The following is a 23,827-nucleotide window of genomic DNA, read 5'->3' as shown; positions in this document are numbered from 1 at the left end:
TTACGAAACACTGTGGCTTCTGCCCTGGGCACTTTCATTTTGCTTACTTGCTCTGAAGGAAGCCAGTTGCCATATTGTGGGCTGTCTTATGAGGAAGCCCACATGGAAAGAAACTGATGTCTCTGGCTAACAGCCACATGAGTGAACTTGGAAGTAGACATTCTAAAGCTTGCCAGCACCCATATAAGAGGTCTGGGAAGTAAATTCCCCCAGTGAAACCGTGAAATGACAACTGACCTACCTAACCTTGACTGTAGCCTTGGGAGAAACCGTGAGGTAAAAGTGGCCATCTAAGCTGCCCCCGGATTCCTGACCCAGAGAAATGATGATAAACGTTTGTTGTTTTAAGCTATGTTTGGGGGTAATCTATTATGCAACAACAGCTAACTAATAAAGGGTATAAAGGGCCATGCTCCCTCACCCCAAGTTGAGGTAACTCTGAAAGACCAAGCACATCTGAGAGCTCTCTGTAGGGTTGGCTGAAGCCTTATGACCACAACACAGCCCCATCCTACCCAGGCCTGCCCTCAGGTGTTGATCATGAGAGCAATCCCAGTCAACACTTGGCACAAAAATCTCCGACTCTGCTTCCTAGGGAACCCAGACTACCATACAAACACACACACATGAACTAAAAACTTCCAAAGAACTCGGATATAATGAAGCACAATAATAGAAAGACAAAGTTGCATACTGTTTAATCTTTGATAAAACTAAAGCACTTCAGGATTCTGCAGCTTTTATTATGAAACTCAATCTAATTACACTGAGTTGCAAAAATGCCCAAAATGAACCAGATTTTTAATTATTTCTGAGATCCCAATAAACGTATTATAAGTTTATCAAGAGCTTTTTCTCATACATTATGTCACTTGATAAATGTGTATGCTTTATTCTTTTATCAGCTAAAAACAAAAAGCATAACCGAGAAAAAGGATAATGGAATTTTCTTTAACCTCTTCTAAGAATTCAGCAGCAAATAACATCTTTCTAAGGTTGGGCGATGGACATGGGAGGGGGAAAGAATGCTGGCACTCTCAGGAATACAGAGTAAAACTCACATTACAAAGCAGTAACAATCCCGCAAAAATTCTCACCAAAATATTAGCCAATAGGATCTAACAGTACATTAAAAGGATTATTCACCACGACCAAGTGGGATTTATCCCTGGGCTGAAGGTTGGTTCAACATCCGCAAATCAATCAATGTGATACAATACATTAATAAAAGAAAGAACAAGAACCATACGATCCTCTCAATAGAAGCAGAAAGAGCATTTGACAAAGTACAGCATCCTTTCTTGATCAAAACTCTTCAGAGTATAGGCATAGAGGGTACATACCTCAATATCATAAAAGCCATCTATGAAAAACCCACAGTGAATATTATTCTCAATGGGGAAAAACTGAGAGCTTTCCCCCTAAGGTCAGGAACGCGGCAGGGATGTCCACTATCACCACTGCTATTCAACATAGTATTAGAAGTCCTAGCCACAGCAATCAGACAACAAAAAAGAAATAAAAGGCATCCGAATCGGCAAAGAAGAAGTCAAACTCTCACTCTTTGCAGATGATATGATACTTTATGTGGAAAACCCAAAAGACTCCACCCCAAAACTGCTAGAACTCATACAGGAATTCAGTAAAGTGGCAGGATATAAAATCAATGCACAGAAATCAGTGGTATTCCTATACACCAACAACAAGACAGAAGAAAGAGAAATTAAGGAGTCGATCCCATTTACAATCGCACCCAAAACCATAAGATACCTAGGAATAAATCTAACCAAAGAGGCAAAGAATCTGTACTCAGAAAACTATAAAATACTCATAAAAGAAATTAAGAAAGATACAAAGAAATGGAAAAACGTTCCATGCTCATGGATTGGAAGAACAAATACTGTGAAGATGTCAATGCTACCTAGAGCAATCTACACATTCAATGCAATCCCTGTCAAAATACCATCAACTTTTTTCAAAGAAATGGAACAAATAATCCTAAAATTTGTATGGAATGAGAAAAGACCCTGAATATCCAGAGGAATGTTGAAAAAGAAAAGAAAGCTGGCGGCATCACAATCCGGACTTCCAGCTCTATTACAAAGCTGTAATCATCAAGACAGTATGGTACTGGCACAAAAACAGACACACAGATCAATGGAATAGAATAGAGACCCCAGAAATGGACCCTCAACTCTATGGTCAACTCATCTTCGACAAGGCAGGAAAGAATGTCCAATGGAAAAAAGATGGTCTCTTCAACAAATGGTGTTGGGAAAATTGGACAGCCACATACAGAAGAATGAAACTGGACCATTTCCTTACACCACACACAAAAATAGACTCAAAATGGTTGAAAGACCTAAATGTGAGACAGGAGTCCATCAAAATCCTAGAGGAGAACACAGGCAGCAACCTCTCCGACCTCAGCTGCAGCAACTTCTTCCTAGAAACATCACCAGAGGCAAGGGAAGCAAGGGCAAAAATGAACTATTGGGACTTCATCAAGATTAAAAGCTTCTGCACAGCAGAAGAAACAGTCAACAAAATCAAAAGACAACCTAAAGAATGGAAGAAGATATTTGCAAATGACATATCAGATAAAAGGCTAGTATCCAAAATTTATAAAGAACTTATTAACCTCAACACGCAAAGAACAAATGATCCAATCAAGAAATGGGCAGAAGACATGAACAGACATTTTTCCAAAGAAGACATCCAAATGGCCAACAGACACATGAAAAAGTGCTCAGCATCGCTTGGCATCAGGGAAATCCAAATAAAAACCTCCGTGAGATACCACCTCACACCAGTCAGAATGGCTAAAATTAACAAGTCAGGAAACAACACATGTTGGCGGGGATGCGGAGAAAGTGGAACCCTCCTACACTGTTGGTGGGAATGCAAGCTGGTGCAGCCACTCTGGAAAACAGTATGGAGGTTCTTCAAAAAGTTGAAAATAGAGCTACCATACGACCCAGCAATTGTACTACTGGGTATTTACCCCAAAGATACAAATGTAGTGATCCGAAGGGGTACGTGCACCCCGGTGTTTATAGCAGCAATGTCCACAATAGCCAAACTATGGAAAGACCCAAGATGTCCATCGACAGATGAACGGATAAAGAAGATGTGGTATATATATACAATGGAATATTATGCAGCCATCAAAAGGAATGAAACCTTGCCATTTGCAACGACGTGGATGGAACTGGAGGGTATTATGCTGAGCGAAATAAGTCAATCAGAGAAAGACATGTATCATATGATCTCACTGATATGAGAAATTCTTAATCTCAGAAAACAAACTGAGGGTTGCTGGAGTGGTGGGGGGTGGTAGGGATGGAGTGGCTGGGTGATAGACACTGGGGAGGATATGTGCTATGGTGAGCGCTGTGAATTGTGCAAAACTGTTGAATCACAGACCTGTACCTCTAAAACCAGTAATACATTATATGTTAAAAAAAAAAAGAAGATAGTAGGAAGGGAAAAATGAAGGGCGGGAAATCGGAGGGGGAGACAACCCATGAGAGACTATGGACTCTGAGAAACAAACTGAGGGTTCTAGAGGGGAGGGGGATGGGGGGATGGGTTAGCCCAGTGATGGGTATTAAAGAGGGAACGTACTGCATGGAGCACTGGGTGTTATACGCAAACAATGTATTATGGAACACTACATCAAAAACTAATGATGTAATGTATGGTGATTAACATAATAAAATAAAATTAAAAACAAAAAAACAAAAAAGCAAAGCACTAACAATCCCTTTGCCTCCAAATAAAACTCCAGAAACATAAAGAACAGGTGAGGAGGTGGGTGGAAGGAGACCAGGAAAGAAGCGTGGAGAAACCAGTGCCTGCTAACTTGGATAATTTTTTTGTTACTCTCTGATGCTCACATGACCAAAAGTGAAGTGAACAGCAGTAGGCAATCAAAAGGGCAAACTCTTCTCATTCTTAAGACAAAAAAAACAGTCTTTTATCACTTCACCTGGCTTGATTCTAACTGATGTACCTACATCTAGCCTCTCTTCTATGATCTAGCCTCCATGCTGGTCTTTCTAAAAAACACTTCATTCATCCATCTGTCCGTTCATCATCCATCCATCCATCCATCCTTCCTTCTATCCTTTTCTGGAAGCCCTCTAATGCCACAAAACTCCCTTAGTTAAAAGTCGCTTTGCTGGTGGCTTCTTTTTTCTGCTTTATATATATATATTATTATATATATATATAATACAGTACGTATACATATACATAGCTATAAAATGCTTCTTATATATAATATAGTTATAAAATATATCCATATATTTTATAGCTTTATGTTATATTGCTATGAATAACTTAACATATCTCAGTACAAACAATTGGTCAATTTGTCATCATATCCTAGTCTCCACTGTAGTACTAATTATGGTAGTTCTTTTTTTTAATTAATTAATTAATTAATTATTTTTGATGTAGTGTTCCATGATTCCTTGTTTGCGTATAACACCCAGTGCTCCATTCAATACGTGCCCTCTTTAATACCCATCACCAGGCTAACCCATCCCCCCACCCCTTCCCCTCTAGAACCCTCAGTTTGTTTCTCAGAGTCCATAGTCTCTCATGGGTTGTCTCCCCCTCCAATTTCTCCCCCTTCATTTTTCCCTTCCTACTATCTTCTTTTTTTTTTTTTTAACATATAATGTATTATTTGTTTCAGAGGTACAGGTCTGTGATTCAACAGTCTTACACAATTTATAGCGCTCACCATAGCACATACCCTCCCCAATGTCCATCACCGCCACTCCATCCCTCTTACCCCCCACCACTCCAGCAACCCTCAGTTTGTTTCCTGAGATTAAGAATTTCTCATATCAGTGAGATCATATGATACATGTAATTATGGTAGTTCTCACACCATTGCGGTAAGTATTGTGACTATTCTTCCATAATCACATTAGGGTTTTTTTTTTTTTTAAGATTTATTTATTTATTTGAGAGAGAGAGAGAGTGCGAGCATGAGCAGGGGGAGGGGCAAAGGAAGAAAGAATCTCAAGCAGACTCACCACTGAGCGCAGAGCCTGACATGGGGCTCGATCCCACCACCCATGAGATCGTGACCTGAGCCAAAACCAAGAGTCGGACCTTCAACTGACTGAGCCACCCAGGCGTCCCCTCACGTTAGGGAGCTTTTAGAGTTATGTTCTACATCAGGACTGTCCTTCACCCCTCTCAGAGGGGAGAAAAGGAGAGATTGTGAGTGGGTGTGTGATGGAAATGTGGTGGCAGACAGAGCCAGATAGGAGAGAAGGTAGTAAATAAAAGTTCTTGGTGAGGACTTTACTTATAAGCTGTAACCATTCCTAGATGGATATTACTGAAAAATTAATCTGACACTGCTTAGAGTCAGAGAAATTAATAATTCATGTTTCTGCTTGTTACAGGGGAACTTATCAAAATTTGTTTGAAAGCCAAACTTCTGTAGGCAGTTATTAAAGAAGTATGTGCTGATCAAATAGTCTCTGAAGTCACTTTTGGGACTGATTCATAACATTTTTAGAGGTGGATGAGGTTAGGTAACTTGTCCAAGATTTTATAGACTGGAATAGATTAAAGTACATGTTTCTTACTGTTAGTCTGCTGCTTTATCTACCTTGCCATGAGAAATAACAGAGTATCTTAAAAGCCACCCAAAAGGTCTTTGGGGCCCTTGATTGATGACCTATGAGGTGGCCTCTAATTCAGACAGCAGAGGAGTTAGGTTAGAGGTGATGGATGAGACACAGATGTTGCTGGAACAACACTGGAAGTAAGCAGACAATGCACCGATGCTTCAGAATTCTGAGTGAAAATTATTTTTGACCTAAAATTCTAGCCCAGCAAAATTATAAATCAAGTATGAAGGTATATTGGAGACATTTTCATTCCTGCAAAACCTCAAAACTTTTAACTCCTTTAGTTGATATTATTAGTAGCCTATCCAAAATCTTTTCCAACCTTAAGAAAACCCTGATTTTATAATATGGAATTAACTCCCTGACCATTTAACTGAGGAGATAATGTCCTCATACCAAGCTCCAAAAGTGGATCCTGATTAATCTAGGCTGAGCAAAGTCATCCCTGTCATTGTCACTTCTGGCAATTGGCTTAAGAGTGAGCATGTGATTCAATTCTGAAAAGGAGAGGGGACAATGATGAGATGCTAGTGAGCATCTGGGCTCCAAAGAAAGAGTCACAGGAAATGCTGGTCCCTTGGGACACTGTCAATTCTGGCTCTGATGCAAGAAAAAGTTGCAGCTGCCCTGTCACCAGCCTGATGATGCAGGAAGAGAGGAAGACAGAGCTGAAGCCCACTCTTCCTCTGAGGTCCCTGTAATGTGAGATTATTTCCATTCTCACTGTTGGCACCCCTGTGAATTCCAGTGTCCAGTCACCTGCAATCAAAAGCACAGAAGGCAGGATGAGAAAATTCTTAGGATGATGGTGAAGGCAGGTGTCAGGACAACAACTGTGCAGCAGGCCTAGGGAGTGACCAGTACCAACGCACAGGACAAAGGTTTCCAGGAGGAACGATTCCAACAAAGAGAAGTGGAACCAACAGTTCAATCACGTGGAAACATGTCTAGAGAGGTGTTTTACAAAGCTGCTGGAGGGTACCGGGAGAGTCAGATATAGACTCAAATAAAAGAATGGAATGAAAACAAGGCAATTACTGCTTTCAAAAACACAAAAAAACAAAAAAGTTGCGAAAGAAAGAAAATGCACTTGTCCTCATACCTGGCTCATGATTAAGCAAGAGCTACTGGCAATAACAGTGAAAACTATGACGAGGAATGAGGCAGAAAGAACCTGGAATGAGTACACTGGGAGGTTAAAGCAGGAAAGGCTGAAGACTCCCATCCAGTTCAATGAGAAGCTGGACAGTATTGTGTCAAGACGATGAACCAAGAGATGGGCAGATAAGCGTCTTATTTAGAGATACAGAAGAAAGCAATGAAAGAGTTGAAAGTAGCTGCCTTGGGACTGGATGGGGAGAGGGCATGGAGGGAAGGGACAGAAGCAGGGGTCTATGGCCTGTTAGCATGAGCCTTTTAGCATCATTTACTGTTTAAAATTATGTTCATGAATATAAATTTCAATCAATAAGATAAAATGCCAGAACCCTTACAGGTTGGTAGTCAGTTCACGTAAATGCTTATCAATGACCCTTCCCTGCTGGTGAACTCTTGTTTATCCCACTGGATTTTAGCTTATAAATTCCTCCTCTCACTTTGGATGCAGATTAATAGACATGAAACTGCTTCCATGAGAGAATTTATGATGTGTTTTTCAAGACTTCACGGTGGTGAAAGGCAAGGATTGCCTAACATTACATTTATCTCAGGTCCAGGGCTTTGTTTTATTTGGGCCAGTCGCCTGATTTCTTTTTCAGGTCCATCTTTATTACTTTTCCAAAATAAAATTTGGACTCTGGAGTGTCTTGGGTAATGGATTTTCCATTGTAACACACCGACTGTGTAAACCATCACTGGCCCACAGGTTGGGAGCTTAAAAAAATTACTACTGAACAGGAAAATAAAATTATACTAAAATTGACTATATTACTTACAGCACTTGAATTTATTTCTGTTGGCTAATGATGTTCTTTTTCACGAAACATCTCATTCCTCTGACAGTGGTGCCGGGTGGGAAGGCTAGGAAAAATAGTGTTGATCCCACATACCAGTTCTAGCAGAGTAGGATAGAACCTGCAAGCAGATTCTATGATTCTAGGCTCAGTTCAGCCCCCACCCAGGTGGCCCACATGGGCAAGCCACTTGACCTGACATTCAGTTTCCTTGTCAAGTTAAGATAAAACATATGTCCAGTATTGAATACTGGGGATGAGATTTCGGGAAATACATCAGACATTTTTAAAGATGACTAATATACTTGACTGTTAGGGCATCTTTCCTGAGATGAATCTAAGAGTAAAACCTACACGTCCCCCCTGACCCTATCTTCTTCTTGTAGAAAAATGAGGTAAAGAAAGACCAGAGAAGCACTCAGAGATGGCAAAGATAAATGTAAATTCTACTTGACCCTAAGCTTAGAGAAAATGAATTCAGACAAATGTCATTTAAAATCAACATTCACAGCTTTTATTTTTAATAAGCAATAAGTTCATGTATTCATGAATTTTGAGTTATCAAACATGAAAACCAACAACAGTCTAGTTGTACTTACTGCAAGCGTATTTCATACCTGGATCGTTTTTGCTTTCATCCTCATTGACCAAGAATCCCATGTGATAATTTCCCACCTGTTGTAAGTAACTTTTTTCTAATTCACAAACGGGTGGATAATGGGTGACAAACAGGGTTAAGGATTTCACCTAAAGCAGTAAGACATGACAAACGTTACTTTATTTTTATATTTATTTATTTTTAAAGATTTTATTTATTTGTCAGAGACAGAGACAGAGAGAGAGAGAGCACACAAGCAGGGCGAGTGGGAGAGGAGAAGCAGGCTTCCGGCAGAGCAGGGAGCCCGATGTGGGACTCGATCCCAGGACCCTGGGGTCACGACCCGAGCCGAAGGCAGACGCTTAACTGACTGAGCCACTCAGGTGTCCCCGTTATTTTATTTTTAAATTTTACTTTATCAATTTGGCCCATTATTGGGGATGCTAAATGTGCTTATTTGGTTTAAGTGAGTGCCCAGAAGATTTCTCTACTATACCGACACCTATCTCCTTTGTAATTAATAACTTGTGGAGTAATACTTTGAGATTGTGTGAATATCCTTTTTTCCAACAATCTTTCATCTCAAAGTTTTGCCATCTATAGATCATCATTGCCTGATGATATGGTGACTAGTAAATGCTGATTTAAAAAAATTCTCTCGGTATTTATTAGTTGGCATTCTGTAAAGAAGAGCTTTCTTTTCTCCCCACCCTACCGCCACCATTTTAAAATTTATTTTTGTTTTGTTAGTATTAATATGCATTTACAGATTCTTTAATAAGCATTATTTTAAAGCACACATTATTATGTATTCTAGAAATCCCTAATTTCTTAAATCTTAAAAGAAGCTAACACCAAATCTTGGTCTAAAAATTAGCAGAAGGGGTGCCTGGGTGGCTCAGTCAGTTAAGCAGCTGACTCTTGATTTCAGCTCAGGTCATGATCTCGGGGTCCTGGGATCAAGCCCTGCATTGAGATCCATGCTCAGCGGGGAGTCTGCTTGAGGAATCTCTCTCTGCCCCTCCCCTCCCCCACCGCTTGCACATTCTTTCTCAAATAAATCAATCTTAAAAAAAGATAAAAATCAGCAGAAGGGGATAATTAAATCAAAGAACTTCAGTTTTGATTCATCTGCCATTCACCTCATTAAAAGTCAGAACATGTGCCTTCTCTCGTATAACAATTACAATAAACCTATTAAGGCAGGATTTCTTTGATGAGCTGCTCTTAGAATCTGCCCTGAAGTATCTTTGGACCAGCTGTCTCTGGGATGCCCCTTCCCTGAGCTGACAGGCATTTCTTGCCAGAAGACCTAAGGGTTTGGGTCACAACACTGCTCTCCTCAAAACCATTTTCAGCTTGCAGCTGCAACACAGAGCCTCCCCATTCCTCCTCTCTGCTCTCTCTTCTCTATTCCAGCAATCAAAAGACACCATGAAAATACAGATTTTCATCCATAAAAAGGGTAGAGATTCTTTGCTCCTGAAGAATCTTCTTCAATGACTTACCTCTAACATAAATTTTATCTAAAAATAACACTTTCTTCATTAACATTTAAAACATCAAAAAACTGCTATAGAAGCAATGAGAACAGAAGCGACAAATTTAATTCTGTCATAATTTGTTCCTGAGGGTTCTTAGAGGAATCTTTAAAATATCACCAAACTGCTTTTGGCAGTCAGCCTCCAACATGGCCCCAAAGTTCTTTACCTCCCAATGTTCGTGCTCTTGAGCAGCCTCTTCCCATAATGAATCAAGGCTGGCCCTTGTGCTCAACAGAGTATGATGGTAGTGACAGTGTGTGGCTTGTGAAGCTAGGTCATAAAATGCAGAAAATAATTTGGCCTCTTGGAATGCTTCTTCTGGGGGAAGCCAGAAGCCACTCAATATTCAAACAGCTCTATGGAGAGGTTCACAGGGAAAGGAAGTGAGAGTCCTGGCCAACCACCAGCACTGATTTGCCCCAGCGAGTGAGCCGCATTGGAAAGGGTCCTCCAGCCCCAGTCAGGCCTTCAGATGAAGGCAGCTCTGGCTGACAACTTGACTGCAACCTCAGGAGAGAGCCTGAGTCAAAATCACTCAGCTAAGGTGCTCCCAAATTCCTTAACTCCAGACACCATGAGAGATACAACAGATGATTATTGTTGTTTTAAGCCACTTAGTCTTGGGGTCCTTTGTTATGCAGTCATAGTAACTGACATGCAGCTCTAGAGTAGGAACAATGAAATCAAGCTCAGAGGTGGCAAATTCAGTCTGTCGTAATTCGTTCCTGAAGGCTCTTATGTCAATGTTTAAAATGTGTTTCGGAGGCAGTGACAGGACTTTCCTGAACCTGTGATATGCAGTCTCTACAATAATTAAAGAGACATTCCTGAGCTCTATCTTTTTGCAAGTAAAGAATTTTTTTTAAAGAAAAATTAAAAGTATTTATTTTAAAGTAGAAAACATGCCATCATTAACTATGTAATCTAACTAAATGTTCAAACACAAAACTGAGACCCACATAAGTTTAAAGAAAAGGGGAGTTATTTTTGCATCCTGTGCTGTGCGAAGAAATAGGAGTAAAAAATATGCTTTTATTGGTTATGTAAGGAAGAGAAAAAGAAATGAAAATGGAGGAAAGACACAAAGGAAAGAGTTTAAAAAGTGGAGAACAAAATACAGAAAGAAAAACCAAAGAACCAACAAGGTTCAGGGCAGGTGCCAAGGAGAGACAGAAGGAGAGAGACCAGAATGAACAAAGAGAGAGAGCATTAATAAAGGGGAGAGTTTGATGGACAGGGATGGAGCGTTTAACACAAACAAAACTTCACAACGAGATGCTCAGAACTGCAATCTGGAAAAAACAGATGTGCATTAAAAGAGTGAAACAGAAAGACACAAAGACATGACATTAAAGGCCGACTATCAAGGTCCTGTAGGATATTGCTGAAAAAAGGATTTCATAGGTAAAAATGGCTCTATCTCCTTTTTGTTCTTTCCTTAAGGACTGGTTGCACGTTGGGTGGGGGGGCATCCCTGCTTTTGATTTAGAGTTTGCCAAGGAAAATAAGGAACAGTTCTGGGGGTGGAAATATTACCAGAGAGGCCTTTATCCTACTGACCAGGCTTATTTTGCTTCAGCAAAAGCAAAGAAGACACATCAACAAATTACAGACATGATGTAGGGCCAATCCATCTAAGTTCAATGTATAGTGTTTTAATGGTCAATTGCAGGTGTAGGGTCCCTTATAATATTAAAGATAATTTTGAACATTTAGAAGCTGAGGCCAGAAAAATAATTTGTATACTATGCACCATTCATATACAAAAAGGTGTGTAAGATACTCACATCTCTAATAAAATGCTCAAGTGTAGCATAAGCAATGGCGATTCCATCATGGGTGCTTGTCCCTCTTCCCAATTCATCCAAGATAACCAAGGACTGGGATGTTGCTTGTCTTATTATTTCTGCTGTGTCAGTCAGCTCTTCCATAAAGGTACTCTGTCCTTTATATATATTATCTGCAGCACCCATCCTACAAATAAGATGAAGACACCTTGATTTTTTCCTCTGAATTTTATTATTAGGAAGCCAAGTATTACTTTATGAACAATAAAGGATCCCTGAGGGTCTATATACTTTATGCCAATAATAGCTGAAATCATATTAAACAAAAATAAACATGTGTTGGATATAAAAGAGTGCCTAACGTCAAACTGCAACCTGTAGAAACATTGTGGATAGAGTCTGAGGTATTGGACAGAGCTTCCAAAAAGTAGGGAAACCTCTGACCCTACCTTCTGAGCAATCATTCCAAACCAAAGTTTTGGTATTCCCAAGGGAAAATATTGCCTCTCTGTGTTTAAAAAAATCCGTAAGTACTAGAAAATTATAGAATTAAAGGGTTTTTTTCCTAGTATTTCCTAAAGAAGATTCCACAGTGTATTACAAATTATAGTATCGTGTTGAAATAATTTATTTAAATAAGCTAAAATTTTTACTAGGATCATAAATGTTTAGTAATCTCAGACACCTAAAACAGGTTCCTAAAGTGGACTTCATGGAACACAGTTCTTAAGAGATGTCAAGAAATGGGTGCAAAAGATATAAGGGTTTCTTTCCTGTAAGATTTCCATGATCCTTTAATATTATACTACACATTATGTATTTCCTAGAGAAGATTTACTATACAGCATTTTTCTAACTCACTTAACTGTGGACCCCTAAAACTCCCAGAGCACCTTGTGGCAATAATGGTCTACAGAACGTATTTGGGGAAATGTCTATTTAGTCCAAAAGGATTCTGGAAGAAAAAAAAAAAAAGTGTGTGGGGGGGAGAATCATTAATGCACTCACTCAAGGTCATGCAGTTAATAGCAAAACTTAGAATTCAGGTTTTCGACCCGCTAACCAGCTTTGTGAGTTCTGGTTAACTATTTTCTTAGCAAAATACCTACACATCGATGTAATTTTGCTCTAATAGTTCACCTGTGACCTACAGCAGCATAATATACCTTTTCTTTCTGGAGAAACTCATGGTGAAATCCAGCCTTAACCATCCCCGGGCTGGAGCCTTGTACTGGGCAGGGAAGATGGAGTACATTGTTTTTCCCACAGATTGGTAGACCCTTAGGAGAAATGCTCCAGGAATCAGTGTCATTTAGAAACTGTATGTAACTCCATCTAGGATAACTCTACCATAGATGGGATTATTAAAGAAAGTGCTTTAATTTTATCCACTTTAAAATCAATAACTTTAAAACATAATTTCTGAAATGTTGTTAACTTATGAGCATTCTGGTTACTTCCTTAAAGTTCAAATACTATTATTTATATCAATTTCCAGTGTTTAATAATATTTCTCCCCACCACAAAGGTTAAACTTTCCTATCTCTGAAATCATTCTGAATTCTCTAGAATCCTAATGTTTGACCCCCATTAAACATGGTTGCTTTTACTCCCTACAGGTTGCAAGCTGACAAAAAAGAATGAATCTTTAGTTGATAACAAAGTGCTCTGATAAGGCAAATGTTGGGGGGGAAGGGTCTTTGATTCTCAAGAATTAGAATAATAAGCAAGCACTAAATAAGATTTTAATACAATAGTTTAAGTACTATACTTAAGTGTTTTCTAGAAATAGTAGGGTAACACAGCGGTCTGGCTAGAAATTTCATGAACTGTAGGATGCTCTTGGGAAGTTATTTTTAGGCAGATACACACATACATATATAAAACAGTATATGGCAAGGGAGAGATTTCTAATCAGTAAGGGAGGAAAGGATGAATGATCAATCCACAAAAAACATGCCAGCTAGTTGGTTATCTTGAAAACAAAACAAAACAAATGTGCCCCTACTCAAACCATATTCCAAAATAAAATTATATGGATTTAAAAGCTTAATGTAAAAAAAGAAACCATAAACATACCAAGAGGTATAAATGAAATTTAATCTCTGGATAGGCAGATGGGTGGCGTTATAAACTTAGCACCGAAACAGGTGTACAGCAAAAAACACCTAGGAAAAAGTTAAAGGCAAACCACAAACTGACACAAATAGTTGCAACATGTATAAAAAAGGGTTAATATTCCTAAAACAAATATTCTCATAAAGCAAAACAAAATGGTGAACATTCCAACAGAGACAGGAAAAGGACAGGAAGAATCAATTCACACTCACAAAAACTCATGAAAATATTCATATATTATGCAAGTTCAAACAGGAATAAAATGCTGCTTTATATATATCAATTAGCAAAGAGATGAAAAAGAATGATGACATCTACCACTGTCGAGAGTGTAGGGAAAAGGGTATTCTTATGTGAGGCTGAGAGTTGTTACAGTCACCCAAAACGCAATTTAGTGATGTCTGTCAGAAGTCTTTCATAACCCGTAAATTTTACTCTAGGAATTAACACTATGGAAATTATCGCAGAGGTACGAAAAATGCATGTACAAATATACTCCTTAATGTTGTCCAGTGAAAAACTGGAAAAATCAAATGCCTAAAAAAAAAGAGAGAGAGAGCAATAATACTATGATGGAAAACTCTGCAACCAGTAGAACTGGCATGTTTGAATTTATGACATTGGAAAATGGTCACAACATACCTTATGTGAAAACACTAGGTCACCAGAAAGTGTCTAGATTTAGTGGAGGGATCTGCTGGGGCAAGAGGCCTGCCCGACTGCTGAGGAAGCACATGCCAGTGCTAAGAACACCTGAGGTAGTGTTCCATTGAGACACTTGGACAGCATCCAAAATTAAAGTCTGAGGAGAGCTGAGGAAAACCGACAGGAGGAAAGAGAAGAACTGAGAACAACCAACAAAACAATGACCACAGAGGAAATGAATAAAAGTATAATTCACTAAACAGAATTAAAACAAACAAAACCTCTATTTGGTGTCCTCAGAGAGATTAAGAACACTGCAGCCTTAAAATAAAACAGTCTGCCAAAAAAAGGAACAGCTGGAGAACAAAAACTCTTGTAAATTAAAAATATGATGACTGAAAAAATTCACTGTATAGGAGGGATTAAAATTAGATCCTGTGGAGGACCAAGATTTTAATCTGAAAGATAAATTCAAAGAAATCTCTGAGCCCAGTAAACAGATCAAGAAATGAAAAATACACACAAATAATTTTAACACAGCCAGTTCCTGAGGGTTTAAAGCCCACCCAATAGGAAGTGCAGAAGGCAGACAGACAGTCGTATCATACACTGAAATAAGATATGCATCTTCAAATGGAAAGCTTCCACAAAATGACAAGAGAAATAAGACAAGACTTACACCTAGAAACATACAGGTAAAATTTTAGAAAGGATAGAAATTTTTTTAAAACTCCTCAACACTTCAGAGAGAGAAAAAAACATTCCTAACAAAAGGATGAGAATAAGATGCCATCAAACTGCTTATCTATAATCAATGCCAAACTAGAAGATAAGGGAGCAATTCCTTTACATTTAAAATCTGGGAGTTTATATTCATTTAAACTTGCAAAACAGATAGGAAGACAAAATAAAGCTTATTTTAGACTTTCAAGAACTCAGAAAATTTGCCACCGTGAGTCCTCATGAATAAACTGCTCAAAGACAGAGAGAGACCAAAAAGGGAAAAGAGCATTCGAGAGGAAAACACGAGATACAGGGAATAAGAGAAGCAAAAAAAGCTAGAAAGAAATGAGAATTTTAGACTGGGATGCTTAGGAGGGGCTCCTCTGACAGTCTAACACCTTAAGGATTACATACTTTTTAAGCTTTCAAGTGAATGTGGATGTAACATTTACACAAATCCTAATAACATAAATGCTGATTATTGGGTCCTTCCATTTGTAAACTAGCCTATGAAAAAGAATGAGATAATTACAGCAGGACAGATGTTGAAAGCTTTTGGAAAGGTAAAGGTAAGAACAGTTTTAAAATTAGGAAAGCTCATGGAATGATAAATGATTTCTTTGTATTTGTAGCCAGTTCAACAGCTACTGTCTAAAGTAAATCCATCTAAAATTAGAGTGAGGAATATTTTACAGACGTTGTAAGGTTAACTACCAGCAGAACAAAGGTGGGACCCCTCGGAGCGATTGCTTTGAGTGCAAAGGGCTAGGGTTCGGTGCCAGAGGGCCTGGGGGGTTGGGGGGAGCCTTTCAGTTTTCAATTGTGTGCCCCCTGTACTGTTTGAGTTCCCTCCTATTGTGACAGGCATTGCTTCTGTAATCATAGTTTTTAAAAAAATGTTATGTCGTTTTTATTAAAAACTACCTGTGCAGAAAAAAATATAGAAGGTTATCAACATGTTTAGAGTTATTGTCTCAGGGTGGGAGAATTACTGGTCATTTGGTGACCCTTTCTCTTCCTCCAAACACCTAGCAAAACATCTGGTACAAGGATGGAGAATGATAAAAGAATATTAAATAATGTCTTCTTTCCTAACTCCAGGGATTAAGACATTGTAGGCAACAGTGGCCTAACATGGCTGCTAACAAGATTCTACGCTTTTTAAATGTTCATTTCATTACCATCATTGAGGTACCTTTAGGAATCAGTTCAAAATAAAATACAGAGTCAATAATTATAGATAAATGTATACATAAAAGTTGGTAATTTAAGCTTACATTTAAAGAAGCCAGTCACATTTTATACAATAGAGATGTTCAGAAAGGCTGAGTTTTAGTCACTAGAAATAGGTGAATTCTTATTTTAGGCCTTAGGCCTTGAACTTGAACTCTCTATATATCTATCTCTTGGCATTAAAAAATTAGCTGTCACATTGAAAAAGGAAGTTCTGGCCTAGAAGATGGAGTGAAAACTTTTAAAAAGTCGTGCAATTTATAAATTATGTAATGTAGCTAAATATGGTAGAAAAGTAATATCTTGAGGGAAGAGACCAGTGCTCTAGTCCTGGCTTGGCCACTAAGTACCGTGTCATCTTAGTCAAGTTAGGTAACTTTCCTGTGTGGTCCTAGCTTCCTCATCTGTGCAATGGGGAGGTTGGAATAGTAAACCTCTAAGGGCCCATCCTCTTCTCAAGTCCCATGGTTTTCACGAATGTGTTCATTTATGCTCATACTGGCATAGCAAAAAGTCCACTAGCTTAAGTTTCACATCCTGAATATCAATATCAACTTATTTAACTTGGGCAAATCCTTTAATTGAAACTTAAGTTTTCAATTAGTTATTCCTCATAGTGGCTGAAGCTCAAATGTGATAACACACGTGAGAAAGAGTGAGCATTTTACTGTGTTCTGGGCACCCACCTGAGAGTTACACCTGCATTATTTCACTGATTCCTGACACCACATGAGCTAAAACTTCATCCTCATTTGCAGCTGAGGAAACAGGTTTAGTGACCAAAAGGCTAGTCAGTCATGGAGTCAGGATTCAAACCCAGGTCCGTCTGATGCCAGAACGTACACTCTGATCTCCTTACTGTACACGCTGTAAAAGGCTGGAAGTATGTGTGGTAGACACACAATAAAGTGACCACAATGAACTCTGCATTCTGGTGTTCACCCCCTTGTACCATTCCACCTCCCCTGAGTGTGGGTGGGACCTGTGACTTGCTTTCAACCAACAATACAGCCAAAGTGATGGGATTTTACTCCCTAGATCATCTGATGTTATGTGAGACTATGTCTTGCTACAGACTGACACTACAGACTTTCTCCCTAGCTGGCTTTGAAGAAGCATGCTGCCATACCGTGAGAGGACCATGTGAAAAGGATCTGTGAGTGGTATCTAGGAGCTGAGAGCAGTCCCTAGCCAACAGCCAGCAAGAAAGCAGGGAGCTCAGTCCTATTATCTCAAGGTGATGGATTCTGCCAACAACCTGAATGAGCCTGTAAATGGATCCATCCCCAGTTCAGCTTCCAGATGAGAACTCTGCTCAGGACCCACCTAAACCATGCCTGGACTCATAAACCACAGAAACTCTAAAATAATACGCTGTTTCTTTTAGCTGCTGAATTTGTGACAATTTGTTACACAACACAGAAAACTAATTCAGTACCTTCACTCTGTAAGTATGAAAAATGAGAATTTGGTGTTCTCTTTGGATTCTTCTAGCCCTCTTAATCTACAATATCCAGTCCTTAGTACTCTCCTTTCAATCCCACTGACGTTTCACTAATTTATGTTCTTTGATCCGAGTTATTCTGATAACCTAATTTTTCTATCTTCACTTTCTCTAACAGCTATTCTATTTTTCACCTTACCAGAAGACTCCTATTTTAAAATCAACTGAGTCATGTTGAAATAAGTATAGTAAGTCAGTCACAGAAAGACAAATACTGCCTGACTCCACTTATGTGAGTTCTCTAAAATAAACAAACTTGGGGCACCTGGATGGCTCAGTCGGTTAAGCAGCTGCTTTCAGCTCAGGTCATGATCCCGGGGTCCTGGGATCGAGCCCCGCATCGGGCTCCCTGCTCGGCGGGGAGTCTGCTTCTCCCTCTGACCTTGCCTCTTCTCGTGCTCTCTTCTCAAATAAATTTTTAAAAAATCTTAAAATAAAATAAAATAAATGAACTCATAGAAACAGAGAGTAGAATGGTGGCTGCCAAGGGCTGATTTTGGGGTGGGGAGAGAATGGGAATTGCAAATCAGCAGGCATACAGTTTCGATTATGCAACTTGAGTAAGTGCTAGAGATCTGCTGCACAACACTGTTCCTGTAGTCAACAAAAATGCACTGTACACTTGAAAACTTGTTAAGAGGGTAGATTTCCTGCTAACTATTCTTACCACAATAAAAAAATTTTTTTGAGATCTATAATAAAAGAAAAATAAGAAGGTGTCTCAAACTAGACAACAGCTTTTTCTGCAATGTCAGTTAACAGTTGATATTGCAGGAATGAATTTAAAAGTTTAGATGTACTTTTTTCTAATCTTACTACTAATTATTGAGTTTAATCACTGACAACTGCTGCATGTACATACAGACTGAATCCTATCCAAGAGGCAGCAGGACACGATGGTTAAGTGTACGAGTCCCAGTGTGCTGTGTTTCAGTTTCCCCATCTGTAAACAGTGACAATAATAGTGCCTGCTTTTCTACTTCTTATGATGGTTATGAGACATAAATAAGTTAATATTTATAATTTAAACAAAACAAAACAAACTTACAAGGGTTTCCCTAAAGCCTGGAAAATAAAACCCTAAATTCCTAGCATGGTTCACAAGGCCTTCTGAGTCTCTGTCCCTAAACCTCTCTCCAATCTCTTCTCCTTCTCAAACCCAACCCAAATGAGTCAAGAGTAAACAACAATGTGAATGTCCAAACTTAAAGGTAACAGAGGACTGACTGATCATTTGTGGCAAAAGTTGCAAGGAGTGAGAAGAGTTAAACTTATGTTCTCTTTTGTGCTTCCCTATAAATTAGGGTTATCCTGTACACTGTTGCTGAGTTTATTCTAAAATTACAATGTATAAATCTGAGGAACACGAGAGAAACTTCAGTTTTTAATGGATATAAAAATTAATGGTTAATATTTTCATGGGAAGCTTATTGCAATAATATGGTACCCGGTAATTTAAAACTAGCATGTAATCTCAACAGTATTACCTGTATTTTCCACTCAGTTTAAAGACACTGCATTTAAGAGTAATTTCAATTTTCACTTTTCACGATAACCGACTTAATGTAAAAACGCTTTTCCTATGCTAAATTTTTAGTGGTAAAGTCAAACTCATGCTGATGAAGTATAATTTTTAAAAATGCTATTTACTTTCTGCTTATCCAAACTACCCTTGCTAATGTCTTCAAGGCCTTCCTGACAAGACTAACACATCGCCCATTCTCCATCCTGACCTTCTTAGATTTTCTCACTGATGACCACCAATTGTTCTCTAATGATCTTAGCACCAAAGCCCTGATAACCTCTCAGTCACCTCAGACTCCACGCTGAGCGCAGGAGCCCAACGTGGGATGGATTCCATGACTGTGAGATCATGACCTGAGCCAAAATCTGGAGTCAGATGCTTAACTCACTGCGCCACCCAGGCGCCCCTCTCAGTCACCTTTTATCCAAAGCCCTTGCTGCTCTCACTGAATCTGTCCTACAGGATCTGTCTGCCTAGATGAGCTACAGACACCAAAAGATGATTGCCCTAGACAGACTTACTTTCCCTTCCCCTGTTTTTTTTTTTTTTTCTTTCTATGTTCACATTCCCTACAGAGAACTGGGTCATTTCTTTCTCCAATGGTTCCTTCCACTTTGATAGGTTAGAACCTGTATGATAGCAAAGAATTTCCCATTAGCAAGCCAAGAGAGTCAAAAAAAAGTCTTACTGCTGGCCAACTTGGTAGTAATCATTTTATACTCTCATTTTACAGATGTGGGAAAACACTTCAAACATCAAGTCACTTTCCCAAGGTGACACGGTGAATTTGTGGCAGGGAAGAAAAAAAGTACACAGGCCTTCAGATTCCCAGCTTGCAGCTGAATTACCCCAACGTGCCTCATGGTATTACTGGGTTTCTGCCCTTAAGGACAGCAGACCAAATTTCAGGGGATCTTAGATGTACTTTTATTATACAATGGTCCTAACTCTGCCATTAGGCCAGTGCAATATCAACCGCATATCTTTTTAGCTGTTAAATCCCTTGATCAAATGAAATTTCGCAGAGAAACTCACTACAGATTAAATAAGAGGCATGCTGATTTGGTCACGACATAGCATTATTAGGTCCCCTTTCTTCATCCAGAGGGGGCTCTGGGGGACTCTAAACACCGTGTACAACAGTTTGAAAGCCATTGCCTTAGCAGGCAACACATTTTCTATTACAATTCTATTTTTCTACAGCACATGATGAGAAAGGAACAGTGCTGCCCAGCTGACCTGAAAAAAGGCCAACTTGTTATCCAGTCACTGAGGCAACTAGGGAAGCGTATGCTTCTGACTCTGCGAAATGTTTACTGATAAAAATATTTTCTGCTAACTTCCCTTAAGAAATATAGTTTATTTTTCCAATAAATTTCAGCAGTATAATGATTCTGATGGACACAGAATTTTATAACTGAACACATTTTCCTTTTCACCTTGGTTACTAATAACTGAATAACATCTTATAATAACAAATAGCAACTCTCACTTTCTTATTTTTCTATCCTTACTATCTTACATTTCTCTCCTTATTTTCTCTTTATTCCAGGGTCTTTAGATACCATTCTACTCTCTTATTATCCTGCTATATTGTACATATCCCAAGTAAAGCACCAAAAATAAGTTTTTGAAGCAAGACATTATAAATTAATTAAAATTTTTATAACTTTTTATTACTTCAACAAGCACTTTACAAGACACAATACTGGACAATGATTCTGAAGTTTTTCAAGTGTCAAAATATGTTAGAGATTTAAGGAATTCCAGAACACATGTAATTATTATTCTGTCAGTATTTATATTCAAAAGTAATTAAAAAATGCATTCTTTAAGTTTCATCTTAGAGTTAGTTTGCTCTGAGTAGACAGGTTACAGTTATGTGATTAAGAAAAAAAAAATCACTCTGATATTTTTAGGAGTGGCGGTTGACTAATCTTTCTAATCCCCTACTCCCTCCTCGCCTCTAACCCTTATATAGGTCAACAAAGCTTAATAAAGCATTAATGGAAAAAAGAAATTAATAGTTTTTAAAATCAGTTTCTAAAATAAAGAACACTTACATGAAAATTTGAACAAGAGTTTGTTTTTATGAGATCTTGATATTTTAAGATAACATTCTAGATATTTTTCAATTGTAGCTAACAGGGTAGGCCTCTGTCCCCTCAAATCACAATTTCTGGGACTTACATGCTAGCATGAGGGAGAAGTACTGCAATTAACAAAGAAAAATGATTTTTCATACTGAATGATCAATACTGGAGCTCAAATATCAAAATTACTGAATAGACGCAGTAATTATTGTATTGCATTAGGATTTTTGGACATATCTGAGTGCTTCAAAACTTGTGGTAAAAATATATATAAATAAAATTTACCACTTAACATTTTTCAGGTATACAATTCAGTGGCATGAATAAGCACATTCAAATGTTGTGCAGCCATCGCCACGATCCATTACCAGATCTTTTCATCATCCCAAAAAAGAAATTCTGTACTCATTAAAAAACAAACTCCATATTCTCTCCTTCCCGCCAGCCCATTTGTAACCTCTATTCTATTTTCTGTCCCTATGAATTTTACTATTCTAGCTTCCTCATGCAAGTGGAATGCCTTATTTGTCCTCTAAGTGCTCTGTATAGGAGGAGGACTTTTATATTAGCTTATTTTGCCTTCTTTTTGAAATTGAAGATGTTTTCCTATTTACTTCACTTTGTTAAAAAGTTAACAGAATTCTGTAGAGTATACATGTCTAAGCTTCTGATTTTTTGAATATTATGTAAATGTACACAAGGAAAATAATCTCCTAAATAACAATGTACTCTAACTTTTGGGGGGAGGGTGGTATAAGAAAGAAAAATTTAAAAATTACAGTCCAAGAAAAGAAAAAGCCGCAAAAGGATACCAATTACTACAAGATGTGTAGATACAGGAGAGTACTTAAAAGGCATTAAAAAAAAAATCTGTTGCATTTAATTAAACATAAACATTAACCCAGAAATGGAATGAAGTCACCAATGATTTACCACTACATTGTATGCATTTTAAAAAGAGCCTGAAAAGCCAAATACCTAAACAATGATTTCCAGGTAATAGAATTACAGGTGATTTAAATTTCTTCCTTTTTTTGAGCTCTTCTATTTTTCAATTAGCAATAATCGCGCCTCGAATAAACCTCATTGGCTACGATTGTGCCACTGCGCAAAGCTTGAGCTCTTCTATTTTTAAATTTTGCACAGTGAACAAGCATTACATGTTATTTTTAAGATTCATAAATGATACATTTAAGAACACTTTATTGTATCATTACTTTAAGACAATGGAAAAAGAAGGTAATTACCAGGTTAAATAAGCAGCTTTCTTCCAGCAACATTGAAAACACTTTATTAGCAGCAATAAAATTATTATTAAAGGCAAGAAAAAAGTTTCTTTCTTTCATATAATTGTTTCTACTAACAGTTGCAATCAGATCACACTACAGTATTTAAAATTAATTTATAAAAGCTGTAACACTGAACTGCATATACAACCAAGCAAAAAATACTGTTAGCAATCTTTCAATTTCAATGGAAACGTTGCTGAGAATCAAGACAGCAATCCAGGAAAATGCCAAACTTGTGTTGGCTCTCATGAAACCATGTTCACTGGAAACATCTACAAACACATGCAGGCCACTTATGAAGGACATGGGCATTTTCCTATCAAAGGGAACCCAGGATGTGCTGACTGGGCAAACTATTCTCTAACACATCTACTAGTCCACTCTGTGGAATGTCCCAAGAATTTCAAAGGAAAATAATTAACAAGAGCAAATGTTCTTTCCCAACCTTAACTGTATCTGTGAAAGCCACAAATAATTAAGGCCATCAAAAGAAAGATAAGATTAATCAGTCATCAGGAATAAGATTAATGAGATTAATTAGTAAGATTAATAGAGGGGAACCTGACACAACCAGAGGGATGCATCCTTATAATTAAACACACATTATGAGCTCAGGCAGACAAAATCACAACCTCTCTGATTCTGTTGTTCTTTTTGCGAAATGTCAGGAGTTGAAACTGAACAATGGCTCCTAAATCTGGATATGTTTCAGAGTCACTTGCAGAAGTTCTTAACTATAGAGTCCAAGAGTCCCCTTCATCACACCAATTACAACACTATCTCCAGGGGATCTGCGTTCAAGGGAACTGTCTGGCATCTGCATTTCAAACCAAACCAAATCCTCAGGTGACTGAAGTATTAAATTCATACAACCACTTTCTATCAAAAAATGAAGTGAGGCATCTCCTGTTTGGCAAACACAGCTGTGGGAACTAAATAAACAACAGAGATATTCATAGGCAACATTTCTGATGCCAATAGAATTCATAACAGCCTACTCATTTAGTAAAATATCACTTATCATGTGGTTTTTAGTGCTGGTATTTACTACCAACTAGAAAACATGCACTGATTCAAGATGTTCTCTTTCTGTCCAAGAAGGATATTTACATACATATATAAATATATATATATTAATTATATAAATATATATTAG

General features: G+C 38.1%; 1 protein-coding gene and 1 non-coding gene across 6 annotated transcripts in view; both read right to left on the bottom strand.

Annotated features, from left to right (window-relative positions):
• The window catches only part of MSH3 (mutS homolog 3), a 187,540-nt gene that overhangs the window by 7,674 nt on the left and 156,039 nt on the right, over positions 1-23,827 (bottom strand). For all 5 annotated transcript variants that reach the window (XM_045897423.3, XM_064596296.1, XM_045897431.3 and 2 more), the window contains 2 exons: positions 11,542-11,728; positions 8,230-8,359 (listed from right to left, as the gene is read on the bottom strand). In XM_045897423.3, coding sequence (XP_045753379.1) covers positions 8,230-8,359; positions 11,542-11,728 — 317 coding nt within the window. The remainder of the gene's footprint in view (positions 1-8,229; positions 8,360-11,541; positions 11,729-23,827) is intronic.
• LOC123836199 (U4 spliceosomal RNA) lies at positions 22,360-22,498 on the bottom strand. The gene has a single exon (XR_008505233.1). It is a non-coding gene; the product is annotated as a U4 spliceosomal RNA (small nuclear RNA).

Source organism: Mirounga angustirostris, unplaced genomic scaffold (genome assembly GCF_029215605.1).
Source record: "Mirounga angustirostris isolate CCGP_5_RB_7025 unplaced genomic scaffold, mMirAng1.0.hap1 SCAF_7, whole genome shotgun sequence".
NCBI lineage: Eukaryota > Metazoa > Chordata > Mammalia > Carnivora > Phocidae > Mirounga > Mirounga angustirostris.
The sequence above is the reverse complement of the archived record's forward strand: the minus strand, read 5'-3'. Positions and strand labels throughout refer to the sequence as shown.